Source organism: Lissotriton vulgaris, chromosome 10 (genome assembly GCF_964263255.1).
Source record: "Lissotriton vulgaris chromosome 10, aLisVul1.2, whole genome shotgun sequence".
NCBI lineage: Eukaryota > Metazoa > Chordata > Amphibia > Caudata > Salamandridae > Lissotriton > Lissotriton vulgaris.
The window spans coordinates 421,382,349-421,408,426 of record NC_141698.1 but is presented as its reverse complement, the minus strand read 5'-3'; the positions used below and the strand labels follow the sequence as shown (position 1 = coordinate 421,408,426).

Below are 26,078 nucleotides of genomic sequence, written 5' to 3'. Positions count from 1 at the left end.
TGATTTGTGCGTGTATCATTTTGTACATTGAACGAGCAATGGTTCTGCCACGACACTCAAACTACAATTAACTCTTTTTTAGATCCCTCTTATCATAGGATTGCAATAAATGTTACTTACAAGGACATATCTAAACACGTATTCGAAACACAAACTAATTGCACTGTTTTTTTTGTTTTTTTTGTTGTAAGACTTTATTAGCAGTTGTCAATTGCACATTACATCATTTGCGTGAGCAGATGACAGTTTCCACGCCATATTCATTTCGGTGCTTGTAATACACAGCTATTTAGCCAACAACCTTCCGGTCCGGCAGCATTTAAGAACATTGTGCTCGAGACATTCCTTCAATGAATAAAGAAATCAATAGTCTTACTTTTGTTAAAAAATTTTTTTTTTAACATAACCATAGACTCATTAGGAATATTAAACAATATATCAGAACATCTATATAGGGTCAATCATTCATATCAGTAGGTTTTTCCGATTTACTATTCTGTATCTTTTCTTGAGAGCTTCTTAAAATATCTCCCTCTACCATACCCATATCCCTCCCAGTATCCCGTCAACGGGTATATATCAGTTTCCCAACTCATCCTCTTCATCAGAGCTGTCATCTTCTTCTTCCGGTAAAGGTTCACACAGGCCACCCCTATACTTATTCCAGGGTAACCATATCCTGTTCCATTTGCGAGGGTTGGCTCTTATCTTATAAACCGCTCGCTCGGTTACCATCAATCTATCCATGTATTTGCACCATTGTGCCGACGTCGGTGCGTCCGCTGTCCCCCATTTCTGCGCTATATCGCGCTTGGCCTCCATCGCTCCTATCACTACCCACTGTTGCCCCTGTCGTGTTAGATCTGTCGTCCCCCATATATTCAATAAACAGACCCTCGGGTCAGGTGTGAGTGACACTTCAAGTGTTTGTGAAATGGTCCTCATAATTCGCTTCCAGTATTCACTGATGATCGGGCATCCCCAAAGTGTGTGCAGAAGTGTTCCTTCCTCTCCACAGCCTCTCAAACAGTGTGGGTGATCAGTCCTATGTATTCTGTATAGAGTAGTTCTGGTGTAATACACTCTGTGCGGTATTTTAAATTGTACCAATCGGAAGCGGGCCGACACTCCTCGCTCTCGCGGGGATGCCAATGCGGCATTCCAGTCCGTTTCATCCATTTCCCCCAACTCCTCCTCCCATTTGTCCCGTAATTTAGTTAATGGATCAGGTAGATTATTTAGCAGCTTTCGATAAGTGAGTGATGTAGCCCCCGTTTGTATATAATCAGTGAGTAGGCGGTCCTCCAACTGTGATGATTCGGGGACCTTTGTTCCCGGCTCTATGGCTGCCATTAATGCATGTCTTATCTGTATATACCTATATGTCTCAGTAGGTCCTAAGTCATATTGTTGTTGTAAGAGTGAGAATGGGATCATACCAGTACTCGTCCATAAGTCTCCCACTGTAGAAATTCCTATATTTTCCCATTGGGTGAATCCCTTGCTATATCTCAGACACCCCAGTGATTTAGTGTCCCACAAAGGTGTAAGTTTAGTTATTACCTCCCCCCATTTCAGTCTAGATGCGCCTTGTGCCAAAGTATTATCGTATGTTTCGTCGGGCCTACCAGTTTTGCCATTAGACTTTTGTTATATAATGGTGCCAGTAGACTGTGTGTGCCTAGCTGCGTTCTGTCCGCCAAATAAGCTGGGTCTTCTTGTGGTGCGTGGATCCACTGGTTTATCACCTTGAGTTGGGACGCCAGTAATACAACTGTATATTTGGCAGCGCTATCCCACCGTCATACCATCCACGGTTCAGTTTTATGTGTGCCACCCGAGCCGGGCGTTCTCATCATAACAAACCTGAAAGGACTGCTGTCACCTTTTTAAAATATGAGGGTGGGACTAGGGTTGGTGTATTTTCCAGTGCATACAAAAAACGTGGAAGTGCTTTCATTTTAAATAAAGCCGCTCTACCTAGAAATGTCAATGGTAAATTTGTCCAGTATCTTGCATCTGCCTTTAAGCGAGTGAGTGGAGGTAACAGGTTCTGAGTAAAATTGATCGAGGCGTCTCGGGTGACGTAGATTCCTAAATATTTAAACGAGGAGTCTGCGATAGTCAATTGGCATTCGCTGGGTAGATGTGGCAGAGGACCCTTCAGTTCATAAATGATCGATTTCGACCAATTTATGGTGTAACCAGAGTGGATACCATGTGTATTGCACAATTCTAGCAATATAGGGGTGCCAACGGCTGGGTCGGACAGGTATATTAACATGTCATCAGCGTAGAGGGAGACTCAGTCCTCCCAGTGCTCCCCCAACTCACCCCTTTCAGTAATGGAGTGTCTCTAATGACAGTTGCTAGCGGCTCCAGGACTAGCGCAAACAGCAAGGGGGAGAGAGGGCAGCCCTGTCTCGTTCCTCTAGCCAACGGTATTTCTCGTGAAATGTGTCCATTGGCCATCACATGCGCAACAGGTTCTGTGTATAACAGTTTTATCCATGCAATAAATTTAGGGCCGAAGCCCATGTGTGCCAGGACTGCGAAAAGGTATGGCCACTCCACTAAGTCGAATGCCATCCTGGCGTCTAACGAGAGAATGACTGCTGGTTCCGTCAGTAAGGGGGCCCGCGCCAGTGCACCATGTACTCATCGGAGGTTCAGTGCCGTGCTCCTATGGGGCATAAAACCGGATTGGTCTGGATGGATCAAGAGGGATAGGTGAGGCATTAATCTGGTAGCCAATGTTTTAGCCAATATCTTGGCTTCCTCATTGAGTAGCGAGATTGGCCGGTATGATGTACACTCGGCGGGAGGCCTACCCGGTTTCGGGATGGCAACAACAGTGGCCATCCGTTGATCCAGGGGCAGGACTCCCCGCTCCAAGCTATCCTTGAGCATAGCCAGCAACGGCTCACTTAGTGTGTCTGTCATCGTTTGGTACCATTCAATCGGGATACCGTTGGGGTCTACCGCTTTCCCTGTGTGTAGTGTATTGATTGATGCCTGAATCTCTTGTACCGTCAGGTCAGCCTCCAGTTCATCCACCGCGTCTTGGGGTAAAGTCGGGGTATGCACCGTTTGGAGGGCCAGCGTCGCAGCACTCGCCGTGACTTCCCTTTCCGGAGTATATACTCCCTGAAAATGGTCCGCAAGAATATCAATTATTTCTGATGGGTTCGAGTGCAGCTTCCCACTCGGGTCTGCCAATTGCAGTATGGTCCTGCTACCCTCTTTTCTTTTATCTAGCCACGCCAGTAGTTTACTGGCCTTGTCTCCTATATCATATACTCTATTCGCCGTTGCTGTTATATTCTCAATCGTTTGTTGTCGTATATGATAATTATGTGCTTGTTGGCATAGATTAAATGTGTGTAATGTGTCCTCTGTTGGGTGCTCCATGTGTGCCGTGTTTGCTGCTTCAAGGTTTAGTTCCAAATCCCTCAACTCCCGTTGCTGTGTGCGCTTATGCCCTGTTATTGTTGTAATAGCATGACCTCTCAAAACTGTTTTATATGCTTCCTATAGGGTAGTGGGGGATGACACCGAGCCAGTATTCTCCGCACAGTAATGCCGGGTCGCCTGTTTCAATTCCTTCCGGACATATGGTACCTTAATAAATAAATAAATAATTTGGATATAACCTTTTGCGAACTCTTCCCGAACATGAGATGTTTAGTGTTAGGGGGGAATGGTCCGAGATGCCCCTGGGTCTAATCTGCACATCACTGATTGTAAGGTGACCGTCCCCGAGTGTGAGAAAGTAATCTATGCAGGACAGACTATTATGAGTTGCAGAGTAGTAAGTGTATTGTCGGCCCTCAGGATTGAGGTGCCGCCAGATATCCAACAGTCCTTGCGCCTTGAGAAAATCTTGAAAACGGGACGGACCAAGTGTGTGCGTTCGGGTTGGGAACCTATCCTGTGTGTTGTGTGCCACTGCGTTGAAATCCCCTCCCACTACTAGGTCGCCTTCCGGGAGATCTAACAATAATTTCCCCAACTCGGGTAAAGTGGTCGCGTGCAGTGATGGAGGAATATATACAGAGACAACGTTGAGTGGTTTGCCTTACCATTGCCCAATCGCCACTGCAAAACGGCCATACTCATCGGCTCTCGTGGAATGCAGTATAAAGCGGGATGCCTTTCTCATTAGAATGCCCGTTCCACGAGAACCGGAGGTAAAGTCCGAGTGCACTATCATACTATATCCACGTCTGTCCAGTGCTTTGCTCGCCGTCCCCACTAGATGTGTCTCTTGAAGAAGAATTAGATCTGGATTTAGTCTTTTAATACCCTGCAGGACCAACCCCCTCTTTATCTTGTCTCCTAGGCCCCTCTCATTCCAGGACATCAATTGTAATGGAGTTACCGGACCCATGCATGTGTTCTCATTTAGAGTAGCTGATTGTGAGTTGTGTGCCATTGTATATCTATCAGGTATAGCTTGTACATTTCAATATCTGTGTGCCATAGTGTTCGGTATATACCCATCTGAGTATTCAATCCGTCGTGCTGCACAATATTTCCTTGAGTCAAACAAAACAAAAAAACAGAAACCCCCCTACATCCCGAACAACCCCCTCCCTGCCCCCCTGCTATAAGGACATAAAACCGTCCGCCCCCCCCCCTCCCAACTTAGCAGAGTGCCTGTCCCATTCCCCACACCAAATACTTGCTCGCTGGGTGAAGATTCTCCGGAGCCGGCGGCCCCTCATACACTCCTCGGAAGCCCTCAGCCCAGTGTCCTATAGCCGACCTTCAGGCATAACGCAAAGTACAAGGTCAAGTTTTTAATTGTCGTCTTGGAGATTAGTGTTCTTTGCTGGCGCCATCTTCCATTACATCTCCGTCCTGTGAGAGTTCTTCCTCCGTCCTGTGAGATGTTTGCGAGCCCTCCGGAAGTCCCGTATTTTTGTCTTTTTTCAATCTGTTGGATCTGCAGGGCTGTGTTGCCGGTCTCCATCCATCGAGCCAGTCTCTCGCAAGTTCAGGAGTGTCAAAGAACCAAGTCTTATTGTCCGATACCACTCTCAACCTAGCCGGAAAAAGCATGGAGTAAGGGATCTCTCTCGCTCTTAGTTCCTTCTTGACCTCCAGAAACCCTCCTCCTACGGCGCGCAACTTCTGCCGTATAGTCTGGGAAAAAGGCCAGTGTAGAGTTGAGGATCTTCACCGGAGGGGACACTCTAGCCGCCTGCAAAATGGCTTTCCTGTCCCGGAAGTTGAAGAGACGGGCCAAGATGGGTCTTGGTGTCGCGCCTTACTTAGGTTTACCCCCCGGTACTCGATGCGCTCTTTCCACAGAGAAAAAGGCAGATAGTCCCTTTGGTTGGAGCTCTTTTTTATTCAGGTCCTCCACATATAGGTCGGTTGCTCTATTGCCTTCAGATTCCGGTACACCAAGAATTCTTATGGTGTTCCTTCTCGAGCGACCTTCCTGATCGTCCAGCTTTTCACGTAGTGTTTTGTTCTCTACCGCCAATTGTTGCATCGCCGTTTGAAGCTCGGAGACGTCTTCCACTAGGGACTTCGTGACCACCTCCATCGATTTCACTTTTTCTGACATTTTTTGAAAGTCGGCACGGATCAATGTGATTTCAGTGGATATCGAGCCCACCGTGGCCTGTACTTGAGTTAGTGCTCTCATGATGTCGTCCAGTGTTGTTTTCTGCGTGTTCTCCCCTTCCGCCATCTTGAAGGCTGGGGCCGACGGGGAGGATGACGCCCCACCACTGGCGAATCTATCAATTCTGGTTTGCGTAGTGCCTCCTCTTGTGTTTTTTCCAGCCATCCTTACCCCCTCGCCCCCCAAAAGTCTTGCAGGGTATATCTTCCAGTTGTCCGGGGTCTCGTGGGGTCTGGCGTGTAACTGGTCGTCACCTTTCTTTTTTTCGTGGACAGTAGGCCAGTACCTCCCGATACGCACAGGTTCTCACAGTGTGGAACCCTGCAAGTCCCCAAGCGATTCGGGAGCCGGTGCTATAAGGCCAGAGGTCCCACTTTCAGAAGGTCGATCTTGGTGTTGTGGCAATGGTATTCAAAGGCGGCCGATGCATTGAGTACTACGTGTTAAGATGGCGGACCGACCCTTTGTTCTCCTTTGGTTTCGGTTTCACCTGTCTGCCGGCTGGAAGAATTATTTTCTGATCGCCTTCAGTTTGTCTTCGTATATGTGGCAGAGTCTAATCAAGACCGTTTGAGCAATTCTCGGTGTTATCGAGTTCATGTCCAACTTTTTGGACCGTGGTCGTGCGTTTCCGGTGGGGTCGAACCGAGTTGCCCTCGCCCCTTCTCGGTCGATAATTCAGGATAGGTCCCGGCTTGTTATGGTCGTCCAGGCCTCAGAGTCGTCACAACATAAGTTTCGTCTCCGATGTCGGACAGTCTCCAAAGTTGCTGCCCTGGGTTCCGCCCGGTCCTAGGCTTCGGGACCCTCCGTTAGAGCATCTTTTCTGCACGGATAAGTGGTCGGATATTAGGAGAGGCAGTCCGATCTACAGAGCTCTTCTTTTAGGCTGCCGCCATGCTCGGCTGCTAGCCACGCCCCCCCTAATTGCACTGTTTGAAGTGTATTTTATAAGAAGAACATCATATTTATTTACAAAACAGGACTAGAACCACTGCTCGTTTAACGTAATAATCCCCATGTTCTGCACATTACTGGGTTACCCCAATGATTTATATCGTGTATTATTTTGTATGCAGTTAAGGTGAAGGTGAAGTAACACTTAAAACCAGCTACTGAATAATTTTTGTTCTTTGTAGGACAGTAATTCACTCTGTCACCACACCGACTGACATCTGGCAAATGGCACCTATATTCCAGTTCCCATGTTTTTAATGCCCTTTGGCTGCATGTAAATGAGAGAGCCTAGAAATGCAACAAATAAGTTCGCGCTTCCAGGTCATTTTCATTTACAAGATTTACAAGTCTTTGTTGAGGCATTTGCGTCCCCCTGAGATTGCAGCCACGGCCCCACAGTTTGAAGACCTCTGCATTAGGGTGGCATGGAAGACTATATTGATGGGGGATGTGGTGCTGTTCGGGGATGTGTCACATGATCGAGGTGGAGTAATTGGTTCGAATTAAGAAACCAGATAAGTGAAAAATGGTTGTGCCAAATGGCTTGATGCACAAAAGTTAATTGAAGTAAGGAAGCCGGTGGGGATAGTTGAGGATGGGTGATTATGGAATATGGGCAGGATGTCCTTGTGTGATGGTGGTGCTGATGGCTACAAACAGACTGGTTCCCAGAGGAGGAAAAGAAACATGTTTTCGGATCTTGGCTTGCAAGAAACTGTGGAGATTCCTGGCAGTTCCCGAGTTCTGGATGTACGAGGGACATGCAAATCAGTGGTGAGTCCAAAAACACATCTTGTTCAGGGGTGTAGCATTCATGGGAAATTTAAGGCTTTTGTTATGAGGTAATTAGATATTTGTGTGCTGTTGTCTGTGTGTAATGGGGAAGGAGTGTGATAGTGTGATAGGTTGTCTTGATGGTGTGACTAATGGAATTATAGGAGGGGATTTAGAATGAGTGTATGGAAGCTGTAATGTTGGGTGGGGGTGAGATAGGAAGAGAACATGCTGCAGTTTTGAGTGTGGATTATGCTGGAATGTCCTGGCTTGTGTCCTATGCTGCTTTTGTCATCACCAACTTAGAAATAAATCTGCTCTTACCTACTTCCTGGCATCTGATTCTTCTTGTAACCACAACTTAACACTTGCATTGACAAGACGCTGGGCGATGCATGATGGTGGTTCCAAAAAATTTGACAATTGCCAACATTTTGAATCCTAGAGTCATATTTTGGCAGGTACCTGGGTGTGGTGGTCCTTGCGGAGGATAGTACGCAGCAGGTGGTTGAGGTTGTGGCTGGGGTGCATATCCTAAAACAGAAAGAAACACCAAGCTCAGTTTAAGAGGAAAGAGAGGCATATTTGCATTATTTACTTGTGCAGCACATCATATCTGCACACACACACACATGCATAGATTTAAATTCAGTGTTTGCCAGTGGTTTCAAAGCGTGTATGTCACAGAATTGAAGTCTAACTGTGAACTATTTCCCATAAGTCAGGGTGCTATGTGTCGGATGTTTAGCCTCCCTATACAAACAAGAACATTAAACAAGACATCTATTCAATTAGCATTGAAAGATTGTGTTGAAGGTAAGCTCTCACAGCATAGTACCCAATTGTGTAACAGGTTGGTTTCATCAAAGTTATTGAAGGGAAGAAAGACTGCTTTTGGTATGGGATAGTTAGGCATTTGTGCGTTGTTGTATGAGTGTAATGGAGAAGGAGTGTGGTAGGTTATCTCGATGGTGTAATTCGTGTAATTTTAGGATGGGATTTGCAATGAGTGTATGGAAGGATGGGTTATGTTGTAAGGTCTTGGTCGCTGTCCTATGCTGCTTCTGCCATCATTAGCTTGGAAATAAATCCACTCCTACAAACTTCTTGACATCTGATCCCTTGTGTAACCACAACTTAACACCTACCTTGCCAAGACGCTCAGTGATGCATGGTGTTTCCAAGATATTTGACAATAGCCAATATTTTGATTCCTAGAATCATGTTTTGGCAGGTACCTTGTTGTGGTGGTCCTTCCGGAGGGTAGTACGGAGGAGGTGGTTGAGGTTGTGGCTGGGGTGCAAATCCTACAGCGGAAAGAAACACCAAACTCAGTTTAAGAGGAATGAGAGGCATTGTTGCATTCTTGACTCCTACAGCACATTACATCTGTAAACACACACACACACATAGATTTTTATTCAGTGTTTCCTAGTGGTTCCAAGGCTTGCATTTCACAGAAAAGAGATATAACTGTGAAATATTTCCCATAAGTCACAGTGCTGAGCTTTCCTAAACAAATAAGACAAATAAGAAAATGTATCAAGACATTGTCTCTTTCCTTCAATGCTGTATAATATGATTTCACAATGGCAGTACTGCTCTTAGATAATTAATCAGCACATCAGACAAAATGACCTTTGGGGGCCATGCTTGATGCAAGCATCTACCAATGATTCATCCCCAGTGTTCGAAAATAAAGGCTTTTAAACACAGAACCCTGTCAGCAAAAAGTTACACAGTCCCACAATACTTGATTTTCTGTCTTCATAAATGTCTTGTTAAATCTACTCTGTAATGACAATGTACTGTAAAATAAGAGTACATTTTAGATAGAATATTTTTCATTTTCTTTGGATGCACATTGCATTTGAAATTTGATTTATTATAGTACACACTGTTGCATAAAAGACATTTTTCAAGTATTAGCAAAAACACACATTTCTCAAAACATTGACAGACATCTGCATTATCATGCAAACAATGACTACACAACTGATGACGCTCTCATGTTCTAAAGCTTTCTAAAGCATAGCAAAATCAACAAATAAATCATGTAATATTCTCTACATATAAACATCAGAGAGTCTAGATTATTTTCTTCACTTTCTGGCATAATATCAGATCAAATAGTAATTGTAACCCAAATTTTCCAGAATATGAATGAACTCATTACGATGTCAGTCAGAAAGCATTCCAACCGAACCTTTCTTGGAATGGTTTTGACAAAATCAGATTCAGAATCCGACCAACCAATTATGATGCTTCCAAACACTGTTCCGTCGGGCTCCCATTGAATTCAATCAGAGCCTGTGTTCCGACCGAATACACAGGCTCCCATTGAAGAAAGGGTTAGGTGGGGAAAATCGTGCACCCTGTGGCGGGCACCCCTTGGTGCCTACCACACTGTGCATGGTTGGAAAGAAGGGTCGCATGGGTACCCCTACGGACTCCATTCAGAAGACTCCGGGTAAAGGGGGGCTTGCTTCAGACCTCCAAAGTCGAATTCCGACAGCTGATCCGTGTTGGACAAACCAACTCAGAAAGGCTGTCCGAATCCAACATCGTAATAGGTCGGTCAGAAACGAGGTCCGTAGACCTGCACGAGTCAGCTCCGACCGACTTGGTTCCTCCAAATGCCGGTCAGAACCCACTCGTAAAGTCCAAACACTTTCCGACTATCATAATCGGTCGGTCGGAAAGCTTTCTGAATCAGTCGGAAAGAAGGGTTCCGAATCGGATTCTGCCAACCTGAATGCTATTTGGAGCCTTTCAGACAGACCTCGTATTTGGCCCCTTGGTTATGATGTGCAACTCAGTACACGCACATACGAAAGCATAAGGCAACTTAATCCACATATAAATTAAATATCATAGTCATTATTAATACCAAGACTGCACCATGAAAACAAAGATTCAGCAAAATAAAAATTTAAGCTAAACTGTCTAGAATATCGATAAACTCAGTTGCAATGCACATCTCAGTTTTGAGAAACAACCACTAAATACCAGTGATTGTTTTATCATACAGTTCCTCACTTAGATTTTTCTCCTCATTAGAACTGCATTGAGTATTACCTTTAATGTATTTGCCCTCCAAAAAGTATTTTGCAATCTAAACGGAGAAGGTAATAAAACATACATCTTCTGATAAAATTAACATTCTGTAAAAAAACAATTACTGAAAGTAAATTCTTTATTGTCAATTAATGAAAATCATTCCAATGTATACAAGTATTAATAAAGTTTAAATTTTGGCGTATGATGAACTATGAATGTGGCTTCAATAAAATGTTTAAGTGAAAACACAGCAACATAGGCAGCTGTGAATCACATAAAAATAAATTAGTTACATTAAAATTTAATTTATAATGTTCGTTTCGTCTTGCTTGTAATGTGACTAAGGGGCATATGTATCAACGTAATTATTAGTCGCATACACTGTGAATCGCAAAAAAGCAGCGTTTGCAACAAAAAAATCGGAAAACGGGATGTATGAGGAAAATCTCACAGCAAAAATAAATTTGCGATTCCTTGACCTTGCGTAAGCATTTAAGGAATCGCAAAATGTGATTCCTTAAATGCTATGCAAGAAGCACTCAAGTTTTGCGATTTCACTTAAGAAATCGCAAATTACCACCAACTTCAAGTTGGCGGTAATTTGCGATTTCTTTCACAAAAGCACTTTTTGGCATTTGTGAAGGTGCCATGTGGCACACACACATGCCCTTAGGGCATGTATGTGCGCCACATGTGCACACATGTTCATTTCAGGGGTGCATCAGGGTGTCCTTATGACACGCTTGCACCCTGAAATTATTCTCAAATTGCGAATAGCAAATTGAGAATGACTTCCCATTCATTGCTATGGGCCTCCTGGCCCATATAAATGAATGGGAAAGTATTCCTTAATTGCGATTTCACAATTTGCTAATCGCAATGATGGAATACTAAGAAATCGGAAATACATCACTTTTTGCCATTCTCAAATAGCGATTCTCAAAAAATGGCTATTTGAAAATCGCAAACAGGGATTTTCATACATATGCCCCTAAGGCTGCTACTGGCTAGAAACACTCATCAGTTTTAATTCGAAGATACCAGTTTTTGCTGTGTAAGTAGCCTTGCTACTTGGAGCAGAAACCTGGCGGTCTTGCTTGAAAGCTAAATGCTGTGACCATTCAGGAGAGTGGGTGCTGAGATATAGGACGTCAGATATGGCTGCCGGCTCAAGAAAGCATAGGAGTGCAGAACTGCCAATGCATGCTATTTCTGGGCAAAGTCTGCCTTATCTTTGGTCTGAGATTGAAGGTTTGCAGCTTTGTTAGAGTTCTTTTTGAAAACAATGAAGTCCAGTTTTTTACTCCTGATGTCATCTAGGTTTATGTTACTTAAGGCCTGCTGAAGGACCGTTGGTCATGAGTGTTGGTGATTACTCTGCCTCCTCAATTCTGACCAGCCAGAAGAGCTTGTGGCTCAGCTCTTAGCTTCTAACCGAATTTAATAAGGGTGTTATTTTGTCCAGGCTTTGATGGAACAGGCCAAACTCCAATATCACGTGGGATTGGGATATGTATTGTGGAAGCTGGAAGAGGTGTTTAAACATGGTCGATTTGAGTTGATTTATTGATGTTGCTTCGCTTCCCATTAACAATTCGGAGCCATATGATAGTGATGAAAGACATTTTGCTCCTATGACCTGTAACAAATAGTGATGTGATTTATCACCAATCTTTTTTTGTAGTAGTTTGACTGCAATCTACAGTTTGTTGGCGTGAGCTCCTTTTTGGCTGATGTGCCCTCTGAAGGATAGTCGGGCAGCCATTAAGAAACCTAAGTAATTGTATGATTTAACCAGACATAAGGGTTTTCTGGAGGCTTTCCACTTGAAACTAGGATAGCTGTGCCTGCAATAGGCTGAGAAGCATTTCACTTGTGTTTTGTTGTGATTTAATTCAAGCCATAATGTTTGGGTGCTTTATGCCAAGTGGGTAATTAAACACTTAGAGTCCAATTGGGATTTGGCTTAATAGAACAATGTCATCGGCGTATTGGAGTCATCTGAGTTGTTTTTCTGTTAGTTTCGGAGGGTCGCATGCCACTTCCGATACCTGGCTGTCAAGGCCGGTCATGTAAATGTTAAATAAAGAGGGGGCTAATACACAACCCTGCTTTACGCCTGTGTGAATCGGAATCTTGCAAATGGTTCTGTGGCCATTACCAATATTGATTTGAGTACAGGTTGATTAAAGTTTCCAATAGTTGTGGTGGAACTACCCAGCTGGCCATTTTGGCCCAAAGACAGGCCCTTGGCACCCTGTCAGATGCTGTTTTAAGGTCCATGAGGCAGACAAAGAGTTTTGAGCTTTTGGCCTTTGCCCTTTCCATGAGTAGGTTGACTGTGAGGAGGTTAGTCATCATGCTCATGCCTGCCCTGAAGCACATCTGCATTTTTGGGATAGTGTTTACAGAAAAAACCTAGGCTTTCGGGTCTACTAAAAGATTAGAGGCATAGATCTTTGCTTCAACATCAATAAGGTCCAATCAATCTGTAGTTTGCTGAGTTGGTCCGTGAGTCTGATTTGAAAATGGGGTGCAAAATGCTGTCTTTCTAGGGTGCTGGTATGGAGTTGGTGAGGAAGCCAATGTGGTAAGATGAAGAACCCAGAATTGTTGGTCATGTTTGAATAACGCTTTGGAGAGTCCATTTGGGCCTGGCACCCCTTCAGATCTGAGTTGCTTAAGGGTGCCCCGGAGCTCTGAATTTGGAACTTCTAATAAGGTGTTTTGCACAGGGAGCCTTGGATTTTCCAAAACAGTCCTTGTGGGATGGTCGGGAAGGTCCAAGGAATAGGCAGCTGGTATGTGTGCTATCCAATCTGCCTCAGAAATGCCAGTGTTATTGTTACAATAACACCCATTTCCCTTTTCTTTCATTTCAGCCCAAAATAATTTGCTGTTCTTCATTTTGCTCGTGTGAAGGAGATTTATGCATGTTTTTGTCTGGTAGAATATTTTGGATGACTAAGTGGCCTTCCTGTAGGCTTGCCTCAGAGACTCCAGTTTCTTGCTTATGTCTTGGTTGATCAAGGGGTTTCATTTCAGAAGTCTTCAGTTCTCTCTGTTGAGCTCCCTTTTTTCAGAAGTAGTGATATAGGAAACCAGGCCTCCGCTATCCGAGTGTTGTTAGTATTTGGGGTAGGATTTGATAGAAAGTTAGAAATGAGAGCTGTGGCCAGGATGTCCCAAGCTCTGACCAGTGTTGGGTGCTGTGTATAGCAAAATTGTCCTGAGGTCAAGTGCGTGCTTACAAAATCCATAAAGCCTTTACCACAGGCCCTGCCCATGTAAGCCATTTTAAATTAAACGCCCTGGGGGTGTTAGCAGGTCATTCACAAGAGGGGCCCTCTGTGTGAGTGAGTGACCATTGGAAAGAAGTCAGCATCTGCCAAAGTATAGTCCATAATTGCATTAGTTTTATGTGACAGTCTGGTAAAAGCTGCTGGTCGCTCCTGGAGAAAATGTTTGTTTAATGTGTAGAAGGCCAATGTTTTTGAGGGCCGCTATGCATGATTTTCCATGTTGATCGGTTCTGGTGTTAGTTGAGATAAGATACCAGGACGAGAGGAGGATCCTTCTCCTACATTACCATCAAGACCTGGAACACCCTGCCTCCCCACCTCGGGCAATCTCCGTCACTGACCTGGCTCTTCGACTGAACCCCAGTGCCGAGATGTCTAGTGCCGATCCGGCAACATTCTTCACCTTTATCGAACCTCAGCTGAGTTTGTCCAGGATCTCATCCCAGTACTCTGCCTGCCTGCAGTATTGGCGCTACAGGCCCCAGCATGCAATGCCAGGCCAGAGGGCACAGCATGATAACCATCGGGAGTGACTTCACTGCGTCCTGGATGAGCAATAGTGATAACATCATTAAACAGTAAACTTTACATACTAAACAGACAGGCAATACGCATTTGCCAATAATGGAAATACAATCAAGTAGCAACAGTCTATGAGTATATCAGTCATTAGTTGGCTCAGTCTTCAGGAGTGAGGGCGATTTATCACGACCCCTGTCCTGAGTCAGCGCTATCACTGCCTTTGTAAGTTTTTGCTCTCCGCTTTGCAATCGGGGAGGTCTGTACTGATGCCTACCCCTCATAATGGTTGTCTCCGAGTCCAAGATGAGGGCATGGTCATGGCCAGTGAAGCCATGTGGAGGCTAAATGGGACATTTCCATGCTCAGGTCTTGGAGGCTGTCAAGAAAGATACTACTTCCTGTGGCTCATGAAAGTCTTGAGACTTCTCCTACCCACTCAGCAGGACACACGATCGACCCTGTCTTCTCCATCAGCAAAAATGTCACTGTCAGCCACACCTCCAAACTCCTCTGGACCGACCACCACTGCACCCATTTTGCTTTTACCAAACCCACTGTACACCACCACGCCCACCACCTCCCCTTCAGAAGTTGGAACAAGGTCACCGGAGAACATCTCATCGCATCCCTTAGCACAAACTCACCACCGACATCCACAGATGCCAACACCTAAGCATGTAACCTCCACTGATGAATCTCTAAATGTTTCAACACTCTGGCACCCCCTCAAGAAAGCCCCCAGCAAGCAAAACTCCAAGAAAGCCAACTCGTTTACTGCCGCCCTACAGGAGTCCAGACGCACCTGTAGATGACTCAAGAAGAAATGGAGGCTTTTCAAAATCCCAGAAGCCAACCAAGCCTTCAAAGCTACTGTCACCGTACACAACCTTCTCCTCAAAACTACTAAGAGACAGAATCAATGCCAATACACACAACAGCAAATAACTCTTTGCCTTTGTCAAGGAGTTTACCAGACCCAACAGTGAGACCACAGACATCCCACCCTCTCAAGACCTCTGCAACAAACTCAGGCAGATCTGCAACCGCTGTGACACCCAAGACCCTCCCACCATGCCCACCACCACCGCACCCAATGACACCGCCCCTACAACAGATCTTGCTCAACTGGACCCCAACGACCACGGAAGGTACAATCAAGACCATGAAGAACAACCACTCCAGAGCCCCCTCAGACCACTCCCGCACCACATCTTCCATAGAGCCACAACCTTCATTGCCCTGACCTACGCCACACCATCAACTGCTCCAACGAGACCGCCACCTTCCCAGATCAACCCCCTGCTGAAGAAGCCATCCTATGACCCGACAAACTTCAAGAACTTCAAACCTATCTCCCTGCTCCCCTTCGCTGCGAAGGTCATCGAGAAGGCCTTCAATGCCCTACTCTCTGAGTTAATCTAAAACAACCATATCCTGGACATCTTCCAACCTGGCTTCTGAAGCATCCACAGCACAGGGACTGCCCTCATCACCGCCACTGACAGCATCCGCTTCCTTCTCACCTGGAGCGAAACAGCAGCCCTCAAACTTCTGAACCTTTCAGCCTTCAACACCATCTCCCACCGCACCCTTATTATGAGACTCCGCGGCGCGGCATCCACAACAAGGCTCTAGACTGGATTCACTCCTTCCTAACTGGTCGAACATAGCGAGTCAGACAACCACTGTTCCTCTCGGAAACCAAAGAGATCAGTTGCGAGGGTGCCCAGGGCTCCTCCCTGAACCCCACCCTCTTCAGTGTCTACATAGCCCTACTCGCAGGCATCATCAGTAACTACAGACTCAACATCGTCTCCTACGCCGAAGACACCCAGCTGACCCTCTACCCCACCAATGAACCCATATCCGCCACAAACAAATTCAACAATGGGATGAAGGCCGTCGCCACCTGGATGAGAGACATCTGCCTCAAACTCAACTTGATAAGAAATGACTTACACACAGCCTGGCATGAATTAGAGATAAAAGATCGTGGGAGAAGAAAAGGGTGAGCTGGGAATTATGTTTTCAGCATCATTTTCTCAGAAAGACATTGGCGCGCTTTGTGGGAAATGTTTGACTTGTCATGATGTTGAGATAATGAGCATAATTACGTGCAAATGTTTTTGGGCGACACGTTCTGTTGGCTGCGAGTGAAACTGAACAAGAATTAGCAATGGTATGACATGATTTTAAATGATAAATAGTGATTGTTTTATTGTTTATTTCCAGTGACCCCCGACGAAGGGCGAGTGCCGCCCAAAATGCAATGGGTTTTTTTTTTTTTTAATTTTATTTTTGTTGTTGCTATCACATGGTATACAATGACAATCAATCGTTCTGTAGAGCAGCGTCAACATTCGGCTGTCTACGATTAATAGAGCAACTTTTTATTTTTCCCCCCCCCAACATAAAACTTGCTACGTCAAGGGTTGCCGTACATGATCTTAAACTGTAGGCTATTGCAACATTGGTGTGTGTATAGGCTTTCAGCAGCCCTAAGGACAGTCTCCGGTAGTACCATTCTCTCCTCCAGTTATGTCCCCCAGATCCCGGGGCCATGCTGTGTATCTGGGCCTTCCTCCTCCCCCCCTTTCCTTACTCCAGATCCTCATCGTCCCCTGAGCTGTCCCCATCCTCCTCCTCGGGCAAGGGCTCACAAATGTCCCCCCTGTATACATTCCATGGTGCCCAAATTCTGTTCCATTTATGTGGATTATGTCTCTGCTGATATACTGCCCTCTGAGCACGTCCATATTCCTGCACCATTGCGCCAGTGTCGGTGCCTCCAGTGCCCCCCAATTTTTCGCGATATCACGCTTTGCCATCATTACGCCAATGACCACCCAGCCCTTTGCATGCAATGACAAATCCGTTGGGCCCAACACATTCAGGAGACAAATTCTGGGGTCAGGCACGAACGGGTTCTGGAGGGCTTGACTGATCGTGCGTGTGACATGCCTCCAGTAGTCCTGTATGATTGGGCAGGTCCATATAGTGTGGAACAGTGTACCCTCCTCTCCACATTTTCTCAGGCAATACGGGTGTTCTGCTCTGTGTATTTTGTATAGTGTAGTGCGGGTGTAGTATACCCTATGTAGTACTTTGAGTTGGAATAATAACAACAACGAGAGAGAGAGGGAGGGGAAGGACACTCTCGGTCCCCCACGAAGTAGTAATAAACAACAAAAGAGTGCCCACAGAAGGGTACAGGTGTCGAGCACAGAGACAGAATCTACCTTCGTAGGAATTTCCCAGGGATTCTTTTTAAGCCCTCACTCACCACCCTGGGTGGTGACATGCTTCATCATTGGGCCCACCGGGAGAAACCGAATGTCTCCCCGGTGTGCTGCAACGCCAGGTTACTGCGGAGCGGGGTTTATTTGTGACAGAATGTGAAAAAGTGGAAAATATTAAAAATACCGACAGCACGTACCATACAAAAAACTTTATTCCGTGGTTGGCTGGGTATTAGTTAAAAGGTATGTGATGGGAAATCTACCAACTATTGTGTTGGGTGTTTTCCCCTCAAGGTTTACAATGGGGTCAACATGTTTCTGCCCTTTAAGTGTACATGTGTTACTGGGCATTCGTCAGGACCATGTAAATGTGTACCTCGGCGGTATAGACACGCTAAGGCCTACCCTGACCAGAGGACGTGAAAGTTAAAACACAGACTATGTGTCAAAAAAAGAGAGGGTGCAAAAAGAACAAACCAAAAAAGAGGGTTCGAGCTAAAGTGTGCGAACCTGTGGTCTGTGAAAGATTGACAAACACACATGAACAGACAATACGTAAAGGTTACTAAGTGGACTGGAGCGTCTTTTTGCTACAACTGTAAATGCGGCTCTGTGCTTGGACTAAGGATGTTAAGCGTGCCCACAGTGAATTTGTTAGTTGGTATGTTACCGTCTGGAATGGTGGAGGCCAGGTTGTAACAGGGCATACAGCTAATCAGCACAAAGAACGGTCGCAACACATGCAGACGTACCATTCGTGCTAAGACGATCAATGCGCCCAGAAAATTGGGCTAGTGACTATGTTGGACCCTAGTGGTTCAACCAGTGTTTACAGATTAAAAAAGATAAAAAATGATAAAAATGGCAAATTTCTCACTTGTGTGTTAAAAGATCCACACCTCATGGGTCTCGGGAGGGGGGTGGTGGCGACGATGGCACACCCTACAGGAGTGAAAGGACAAGTTATTTAAGCGAACTGTGCGGTTCTAGGGATACTTAGCTTAATGATAGGCAAAGCCTGGTGGTATAAGCAAGGATTCTTACGCCCGCAACGCCAAACACCCGCTTGGCACCTAGCGCTCTCCTCGAACCGGACCCCGTGGATGGGTGTTCGGCAAGTGAATGGCATAGAAATACTCTCTCCTAGGTAAAGCGCGCGAAATTGGGCGTAGCTACCCGGGGAGGTGGGTGTGTCTGAGGGTAGGGGGTGCCCAATCACAAAGCCGTCCGAGAGCGAGTCTTGGAATGCAAGCCCTCGTGTTGCTATGGTGACCAAGTGGACGTGTGTCAGAAGGCCTGGTAGTTGGAACGTCAGACCACGGACATGGTTGGTTCGAATGTCTAACACGGGTCAGGTGTGGGTGAGCTCTGAGCACACGGAAACGGGGGAAGAGAAGAGAGAAAGGGAAGAAACTCACGGACATGGAGAGGCCGAGCTGCTAGCATCAGAACGGTATATGTGTATATATGTTTTGAACCAAGACAGCTTATTTCTTCAGAACAGATGACCATGGGATCTGATCGTTTAGCCCATTAATGTGGGTGCCCAACCTATAGACCCATCGTTGTTCTTTCTCGAAGAGAATGTTAGTGGTATTTCTCTCCGTGGTTACTTGCTCAATTATTGTCCATCTGAGGTCATTGGGCGTATGGTGTTGCCGCAAAAAATGTTCGCTCATTTTGGTCGCAGATTTATGACACCTTATGTTACTGCGATGCTCACAGATTCTTTGTCTGATTTTGCGTGTTGTCATCCCGATGTATTTTTTGGAACAAGGACATGTTATCATATAAACGACGTTAGTCGAGTTGCAATTTGTATGGTTCTTCTGAGTCCATGTTTTCCCCGGTTCGAGGGACAGTTCCTTGGTGTGCGTGGTGAGATGGCAGACACTGCAATTGGCACATGGGAAGTGCCCTGTCACGGGTGGCAGACCCCACGCCTCAGTGATGGATCTTGGACCGGAGGTGGAGGTATCGACCTTGGGGCGTGTATGAACCAAAGAGTCTTTAAGGCTCGTGCCTTTCTTAAAAGAGAACAATGGTTTTTCCCAGTTTCTTTTATTGCTGTTTATGATTCTCCAGTGTTTGTTGACCGATTTCTTCATCGCGTCTGAGATGGTGCTGTATGTTGTTACGCACGTTAAGGGTATTTCAGTCTGAGTTCTGGCGTTATCCTCCAGTAAGGCCTCTCGTGGTTGGTTCCTGGCGCGTTTATTACCTTTATCCAGGATCTTTTTTGGATAGCCACGTTTTTGTAGTTTCTTTGTCAAGTCGGAGGCCTGAGATTTGTAGTCTTTGATGTCCGTGCAGTTTCTCCGTATACGGAGATATTGTCCATACGGCAGATTTTCTCTCAACGGTCTTGGGTGAAAGCTAGAAAAGTCGAGGAGATTGTTCTTAGCCGTTGGTTTGTAGTGGGTAGTGGTTTTCAAGGTGGACCAGCCTGAATCGGGTGGAAATGCCCGCCTCCCTGGGCGATGCCAGTGCCGCGTTACAGTCTGCCTCATCTAGGTCTCCTATCTCATCCTCCCAGTATTCCTTCAGCCTTTCAAGGGGATCCGATAGGTTGTTCATCAGTTTGCGGTAAGTGAGGGAGGTTGCACTGGACTCCATGTAGTCCGTAAGCAATCGGTCCTCTAACGGGGCTGATTCCGGTAGCGTCACACCTGGTTCCAACACCGACAAGAGTGCGTGCCTAATTTGTATGTACCTGTATGTTTCGGTCACTTCTAGGTTATATTGCTCCCTCAGGGTCGCAAAGGAGAGCACGCCATCCCTTGTCCATAGGTCGCCCACCGTGGAGATCCCAATGGTATCCCATTGATCAAACCCTTTTGAACTGCGCAGGTTGCCGAGGGCTTTGGTGTCCCACAGTGGCGTGAGGTTAGTGATCACTCCCTCCCATGCGAGCCGTCTTTGCGCTTTGTGCCAGATGGCTACTGTGTGTTTGGTAGGTCCCTCTAACTTTCTCACTAGTCCTTTGTTGTAGAGTGGGGCCAGAAGGGTGGATGTGCCCAGCTGGTGCCTATCCACCTGATATGCCGGGTCGTCATGTGCGGCGTGGACCCCTTGGTTGATCACCTTGAGGTGAGTGGCCCAGTTGTACAATTCGAGGTTGGGGAGGGCTATCCCCCCACTGTACCAGTCCCTGGTTAACTTCAATTGCGCAACCCTAGCCGGTTTGTCACCCCACAGAAGGCCGGATAATTGTGCCGCCACTTGGCGGAAGAATGATACGGGGACCATCGCCGGCGTGTTTTCCAGGACATAGAGGAAGCGGGGCAGCGCCATCATCTTGAAGAGCGCTGCTCTACCCAATAATGTTAAGGGGAGATTTTTCCAGTGGCGCACATCCGCCTTCAGCCTGTCCAACTGGGGTTTAAGATTCAGGTCAATGAAGGTTGAGTGATCCCTCGTGATCTGTATCCCTAGGTACTTAAAGGAGATGTGTTCTACGAGCAATTGGCAATCCTCAGGCAGCGCTGGCAGGTCGCCCTGCACCATGAAGATTATGGACTTGGACCAGTTAAGTTTATAACCTGAGGCTGTACCGTGGGTTTCGCACAGTGCCAGTAGGACCGGGATGCTGTTCGTGAGGTCCATGAGGTAGACGAGCATATCATCGGCGTATAGGGAAACTCTATCTTCCCAACCGCCTCCCCATTGTATGCCTTTCAGCAGCCGGGTGGTTCTGATAACTGTGGCTAGGGGTTCCAATACTAGGGCGAACAGTAGTGGCGAGAGTGGGCACCCTTGTCTCGTGCCCCGTGCCAGCGAAAATTCCCTTGATATGTGGCCATTTGCGGTTACCTGCGCCACGGGTTCGGTATACAGTAGCCTGACCCATGATATGAACGTCGGGCCCATACCCATGTGTTCCAGGACCGCAAAGAGATAGCGCCACTCCACCATGTCAAACGCCATTTTGGCATCTAGTGACAGTACCGCCGCTGGTTCTTCCAACCGCGGGGCTCGGGCCAGCACCCCGTGCAGCCGTCTCAGGTTCAGCGCCGTACTCCGGTGCGGCATGAAGCCCGACTGGTCCGGGTGTATCAAATGCGTCAGGTGAGGCAGGAGCCTGGTGGCCAACAGTTTCGCCAGGATTTTACTCTCAGCGTTAAGGAGGGAGATCGGGCGGTACGATCCGCAGTCCTCAGGGGGTTTGCCGGGCTTGGGTATCGCGATAATTGTGGCCGTGCGTTGGTCAGGAGGCAGTCGCCCCTGTTTTCGACACTCCTGGAACATATCAAGCAATGGCGTGGACAGCGTTTCGGACATAATTTTGTACCACTCTATCGGCACACCATTGGGGCCTAATGCTTTCCCCGGGTGTAATGCTGTTATGGCTATCTGTATTTCCTCCGCCGTCAGGTCGGAGTCAAGCTCGTCTCGTTGGTCGGGGGTGATAGTGCGGGTCGGCACTCCTATGAGCGAGCTCTCCGCCATCTCCCGCGTGACCTCATACTCAGGGGTGTACACGGAGTGGAAGTGGTCTTCCAGGAGTTCCACTATTCTTGCCGGACTAGTATGCATCTCGCCATTAGGGTCTTTCAGCTGGAGTATGGCCCTCTGACCTCCCCGTGCTTTCTCCAACCATGCCAGGAGTTTCCCTGCTTTGTCGCCCACGTCGTATACCCTACTCGTAGTTGCCGACATATGTTCCCTCACTCTGCGGCGCAGAAAGTCGGTATGGCGCTGCTGGGCCATTCGGAGCGCGTGTTGTGTGTCCCCAGTTGGGTTCCCTTCGTGGTCCTGTGTCGCCTTGTCAAGTTGTCCCTCCAGACCTATCAGTTCCTGACGCCGTGTGTGCTTGTGCTGCGCGATCACTGAAATCGCCTGCCCGCGGAGTACAGTTTTATAGGCCTCCCACAGGGTCGTAGGCGACGCCACTGAACCTACATTTTCGGTGAGGTAAGATCGTGTAGTTCTTTTCAAGGCCTTGGCTATGTCAGGCTCCCCAAGGTAACCCGGGTAGATAGGGAAGATTCGCCTATGGGTCCGTTCCTGACTGGAGAGAGTCAGTGTTAGCGGGGAGTGGTCGGAGACCCCTCGCGGTCCAATCTGAGCGTCAGTGAAAGTGAGGAGACCCCCTTCCAACGTCAGGAAATAGTCAATCCATGACAGGCTATCGTGAACTGCCGAGTAGTATGTGTATTGCCGGTCTACTGGGTGGAGTAGCCTCCAGATGTCCACTAAGCCCTGTGCTTCCATGAAGTCCTGCAATTTGGAGTGTGCCGGTGTTTGTGTGCGCATCGGGTGTCGGTCTAGGGAGTCTTGAGCCACTGCATTAAAATCCCCGCCCAGGACAAGGGCCCCCTCTGGAAGGTCTAATAGGAATTTACCTAGTTCCGGGAAGGCTATAGTGTGCAGTGCCGGCGGGATGTATACCGATACTATGTTAAGTGGTTTCCCCTCCCATTGTCCATGCACCGCTGCGAAGCGGCCCTGTGTGTCCAGTGCCACTGATTGGATTATAAACCTGGACGAGCGGTGAATTAGTATCCCGGTGCCCCGGGACCCCATCGTGAACTCAGAGTGGGCCACCATGCTATAGCCCTTCCTGTCTAGGGCCTTTGTGGCCGTGCCTGTGAGATGTGTTTCCTGTAGTAGGACCAGGGCGGGATTCAGTCTTTTTATACTTTGCAGGACCAGCCCTCGCTTAATTTTGTCGCCCAGACCCCTCACATTCCAGGACATGAGGCTCAACGGGGATGCCCGCCCTACATCAGTGCCCTCCCCCATCATGTTCGGGTATGCGGACTGAGAAGTCGTGCGCATGGAGGACCAGTAGGTCCGTGTAGCGACTCTGCGTGCAGCATCGTGACATTATCATTCTGTGTACATGTGCCCCTTCGTAGCAATCTTGACCCCGTGTAGAAACTAAGATCCATAGCCCCATCCTACCCCCAACTCCCCCCCTCCCTGGCCCCCTGCTCAACGGACTCAAAACTGCCCGCCCCCCCAACTCAGCAGAGTGCTTGATCCCAACCCATAACATAGTACTTGCTCGCTGGGGTGAAGGTTTCTCCGTGGTCGGCGGCCCCCTTCCTCAGCTGCGGAGGCCCTTCCGCCCAGTGTCCAAGCGGCCTTGTCATTCTTCGTTTTCATCGGTTCATCCAGGCAACAGCAGTGATTCATAGCCCTCCGTCAGCACTGTCCACATGATGGTCGGCCAAAGGAGAATGTATCTCTGCGTCTTCATCGTCGGCTTGCGATCCCTGCCGAGAGCCAGCAGTACGGTGCTTGTTCTGTCTGTTGGAGCGACGGGGGAGGCCCGCCGGTCTCCATCCCTCTAACCAATCTTGCGCCACCTCCGGGGAATCAAAAAACCAGGTCTTGTTATCAGCCACGACCCGAAGCTTGGCCGGGAAGAGCATTGAATACGGGATTTCTCTTGCTCTCAGTTCTTTTTTGACTTCAAAGAAGGTTCTCCTCCTCCTTGCAACCTCGGCCGTGTAGTCAGGAAAGAATGCCAGTGTCGCGTTTTGGATCTTAATGGGAGGGGAGTTCCTCGCCGCCTGTAGGATGGCGTCTCGATCCCTGAAATTGAAGAGTCTCGCAATTATTGGTCTGGGGTTAGCGCCTGTCTTATGGCGCCCTCCCGGTACCCGGTGCGCCCTTTCCACCGTGAAGAAGGCTGAGAGTCCTTTGGGCTTCAGAGTCTCTTTGATCAGGTTCTCCACGTATAGGTCCATCGCCCTCGTGTCTTCCGATTCTGGCACACCTATTATACGGATGTTATTCCGTCTTGAGCGCCCTTCCTGGTCATCGAGCTTATCGCGCAGTTCCTTATTTTCTTTTGAGATGCGTTCCATGCTAATTTGCAGTTCAGACACGTCTTCAACCAAGGATTTGGTCACCACTTCCATGTTGTTCACCTTCTCCGTCATTTTATGAAAGTCCGCCCTTATAAGCGTAATCTCAGCTGAGATCGACCCCACCGTGGCTTGTACCTGCGTGAGGGCCCGCATGACGTCGTCAAATGTCGCCTTCTTGCCGCTGGGCACGTCGGCCGTCTTGCTTGATTGTGGTTTGGCTTCCTGCGAGGAAGAGCCGGGCTTTTCATACGCAAACCGGTCCAGGCGTGATTGCGCCGCCACGTTTTTAGGCCCCTTGCTGGCCATTTCGGCGTACCTTGGGCCGACCTGATGTTGCGTCGTCGCTTCACCCCAAGTTCCACCTGGGGCCGTTCCTCCCTGACCTCCTCAGACAGCTATTAGGGGTTGGTCCCGGGGCCCACTCGGTGTGTAGGGGTAAGGTGCAGTCTTTGAGGGGCGCTCTAGGTGTTGCGTCTAGTAATGGTGCCAGGCTGGACCGGGTCTCCGTTGTTTGGTGGTGTGAAGCTGCCAGTAGGGTCTCGGGCCAATTTGCGGGGTAGGGGACCGGTCGGTGTCGCCCTGAGGGAATTGTCACTGCCCCCCTTAATTGCCACGTGTGCCACCTCCTTCTCGTGGCCGCCGGAGCCACTGCTCGGGGCCTCTGATGTAGGTGGGGGGCCCCGGGCTGATGCCAGACAGACCCTACCGGGTAAAGGACGAGTGCCCCGTGTAGACGCAGCGCTTCAGGGGTTAAGGATTATATAGTTCACGGTTTGCGTTGCATCAAATAGCTTGGCAGAAATGTCCCATTCCGTTATGCTCTCCTCTCGTACTGTGCAATATGAATAGGTAGAAACACCCCCTCATTGGTCGAATATAGAGCCACGTTGCTTCCAAAGTTACAATTAAGTACTAGCTGGCTGCTACCACCTCCGTTGTAACTTGTACACAAGATTTCAAATGTGCATTTTGACATGAACTAAGCTGTGAACTAAATCGAAGGCAATTCGCCGCTCAGTGCGTCCTCGGGCGGCGGGGGGGAGTTGCTGCACGGTCTAGTTAGCAGCGCGGATCCCCGGTCTCCTTCCCCAGCGCTCCTGTCGCCGCCGGCCAAGATGGTGGCCGCCGGCCTGGATTTCGCCGCACTGTGCGCCGGCCTTTGCCCTCGCCGGGCGCCCGGGATTGTTTCTCCCTCACCTCCGACGTGCCCCATGCCAGGATTCTCGGGCTTCTGATGTCCGGTGATGGCGGCCGGGTGCTCCGGTCAGTTTATTGCCGCCGCTCTCCGCAGCCGGGCACTTCCGGTGGTTCGGTGCCCGAGACGGGCCACTTCCTCCCCGTCTTGCCGCTCACTGTGGTCCCCGGTCTGGTCGCTGCGCGCAGGCCCCCCCTGGGCACTGCCAGAACCGTACTACCCGACCTCGGATTGAGGTCCTGCTTGTCCGGATCGCTGCCGCTTGGTCCTAGGCTTCTGTGCCTTCCCGCCCGGGAAGTTTTAAAAACGGATAGATGATCGGATTGATCCGGGAGCCGCCTCAAACACGGAGCTCTTCTTTTAGGCTGCCTCCATCGCCGGCTGCTAGCCACGCCCCCCGCAATGGGTTTTTTAATCTAATAAACGCTGCTTCAAATGAATTCTGCAATAGTCGTGTTCTTTCAGAAGGTCTGGATGGACACAGTTTGAGCACCAGAAACTTAAAAAATTTGGCACTTCTCATTCCGCGTGTGGATTGATATTACTGTTGCTAAAAAGTGAAAGAAGGCT

General features: G+C 48.0%; 1 protein-coding gene across 7 annotated transcripts in view; it reads right to left on the bottom strand.

Annotated features, from left to right (window-relative positions):
• Window positions 1-26,078, bottom strand: part of LOC147685342 (uncharacterized) — an 873,295-nt gene that overhangs the window by 623,105 nt on the left and 224,112 nt on the right. For 6 of the 7 annotated variants that reach the window (XM_086939630.1, XM_086939626.1, XM_086939627.1 and 3 more), the window contains exons 3-4: window positions 8,608-8,676; window positions 7,835-7,903 (exon numbers count right to left, since the gene is read on the bottom strand). In XM_086939630.1, coding sequence (XP_086795756.1) covers window positions 7,835-7,903; window positions 8,608-8,676 — 138 coding nt within the window. The remainder of the gene's footprint in view (window positions 1-7,834; window positions 7,904-8,607; window positions 8,677-26,078) is intronic. The other variant, XM_086939629.1, reaches the window with a different exon arrangement.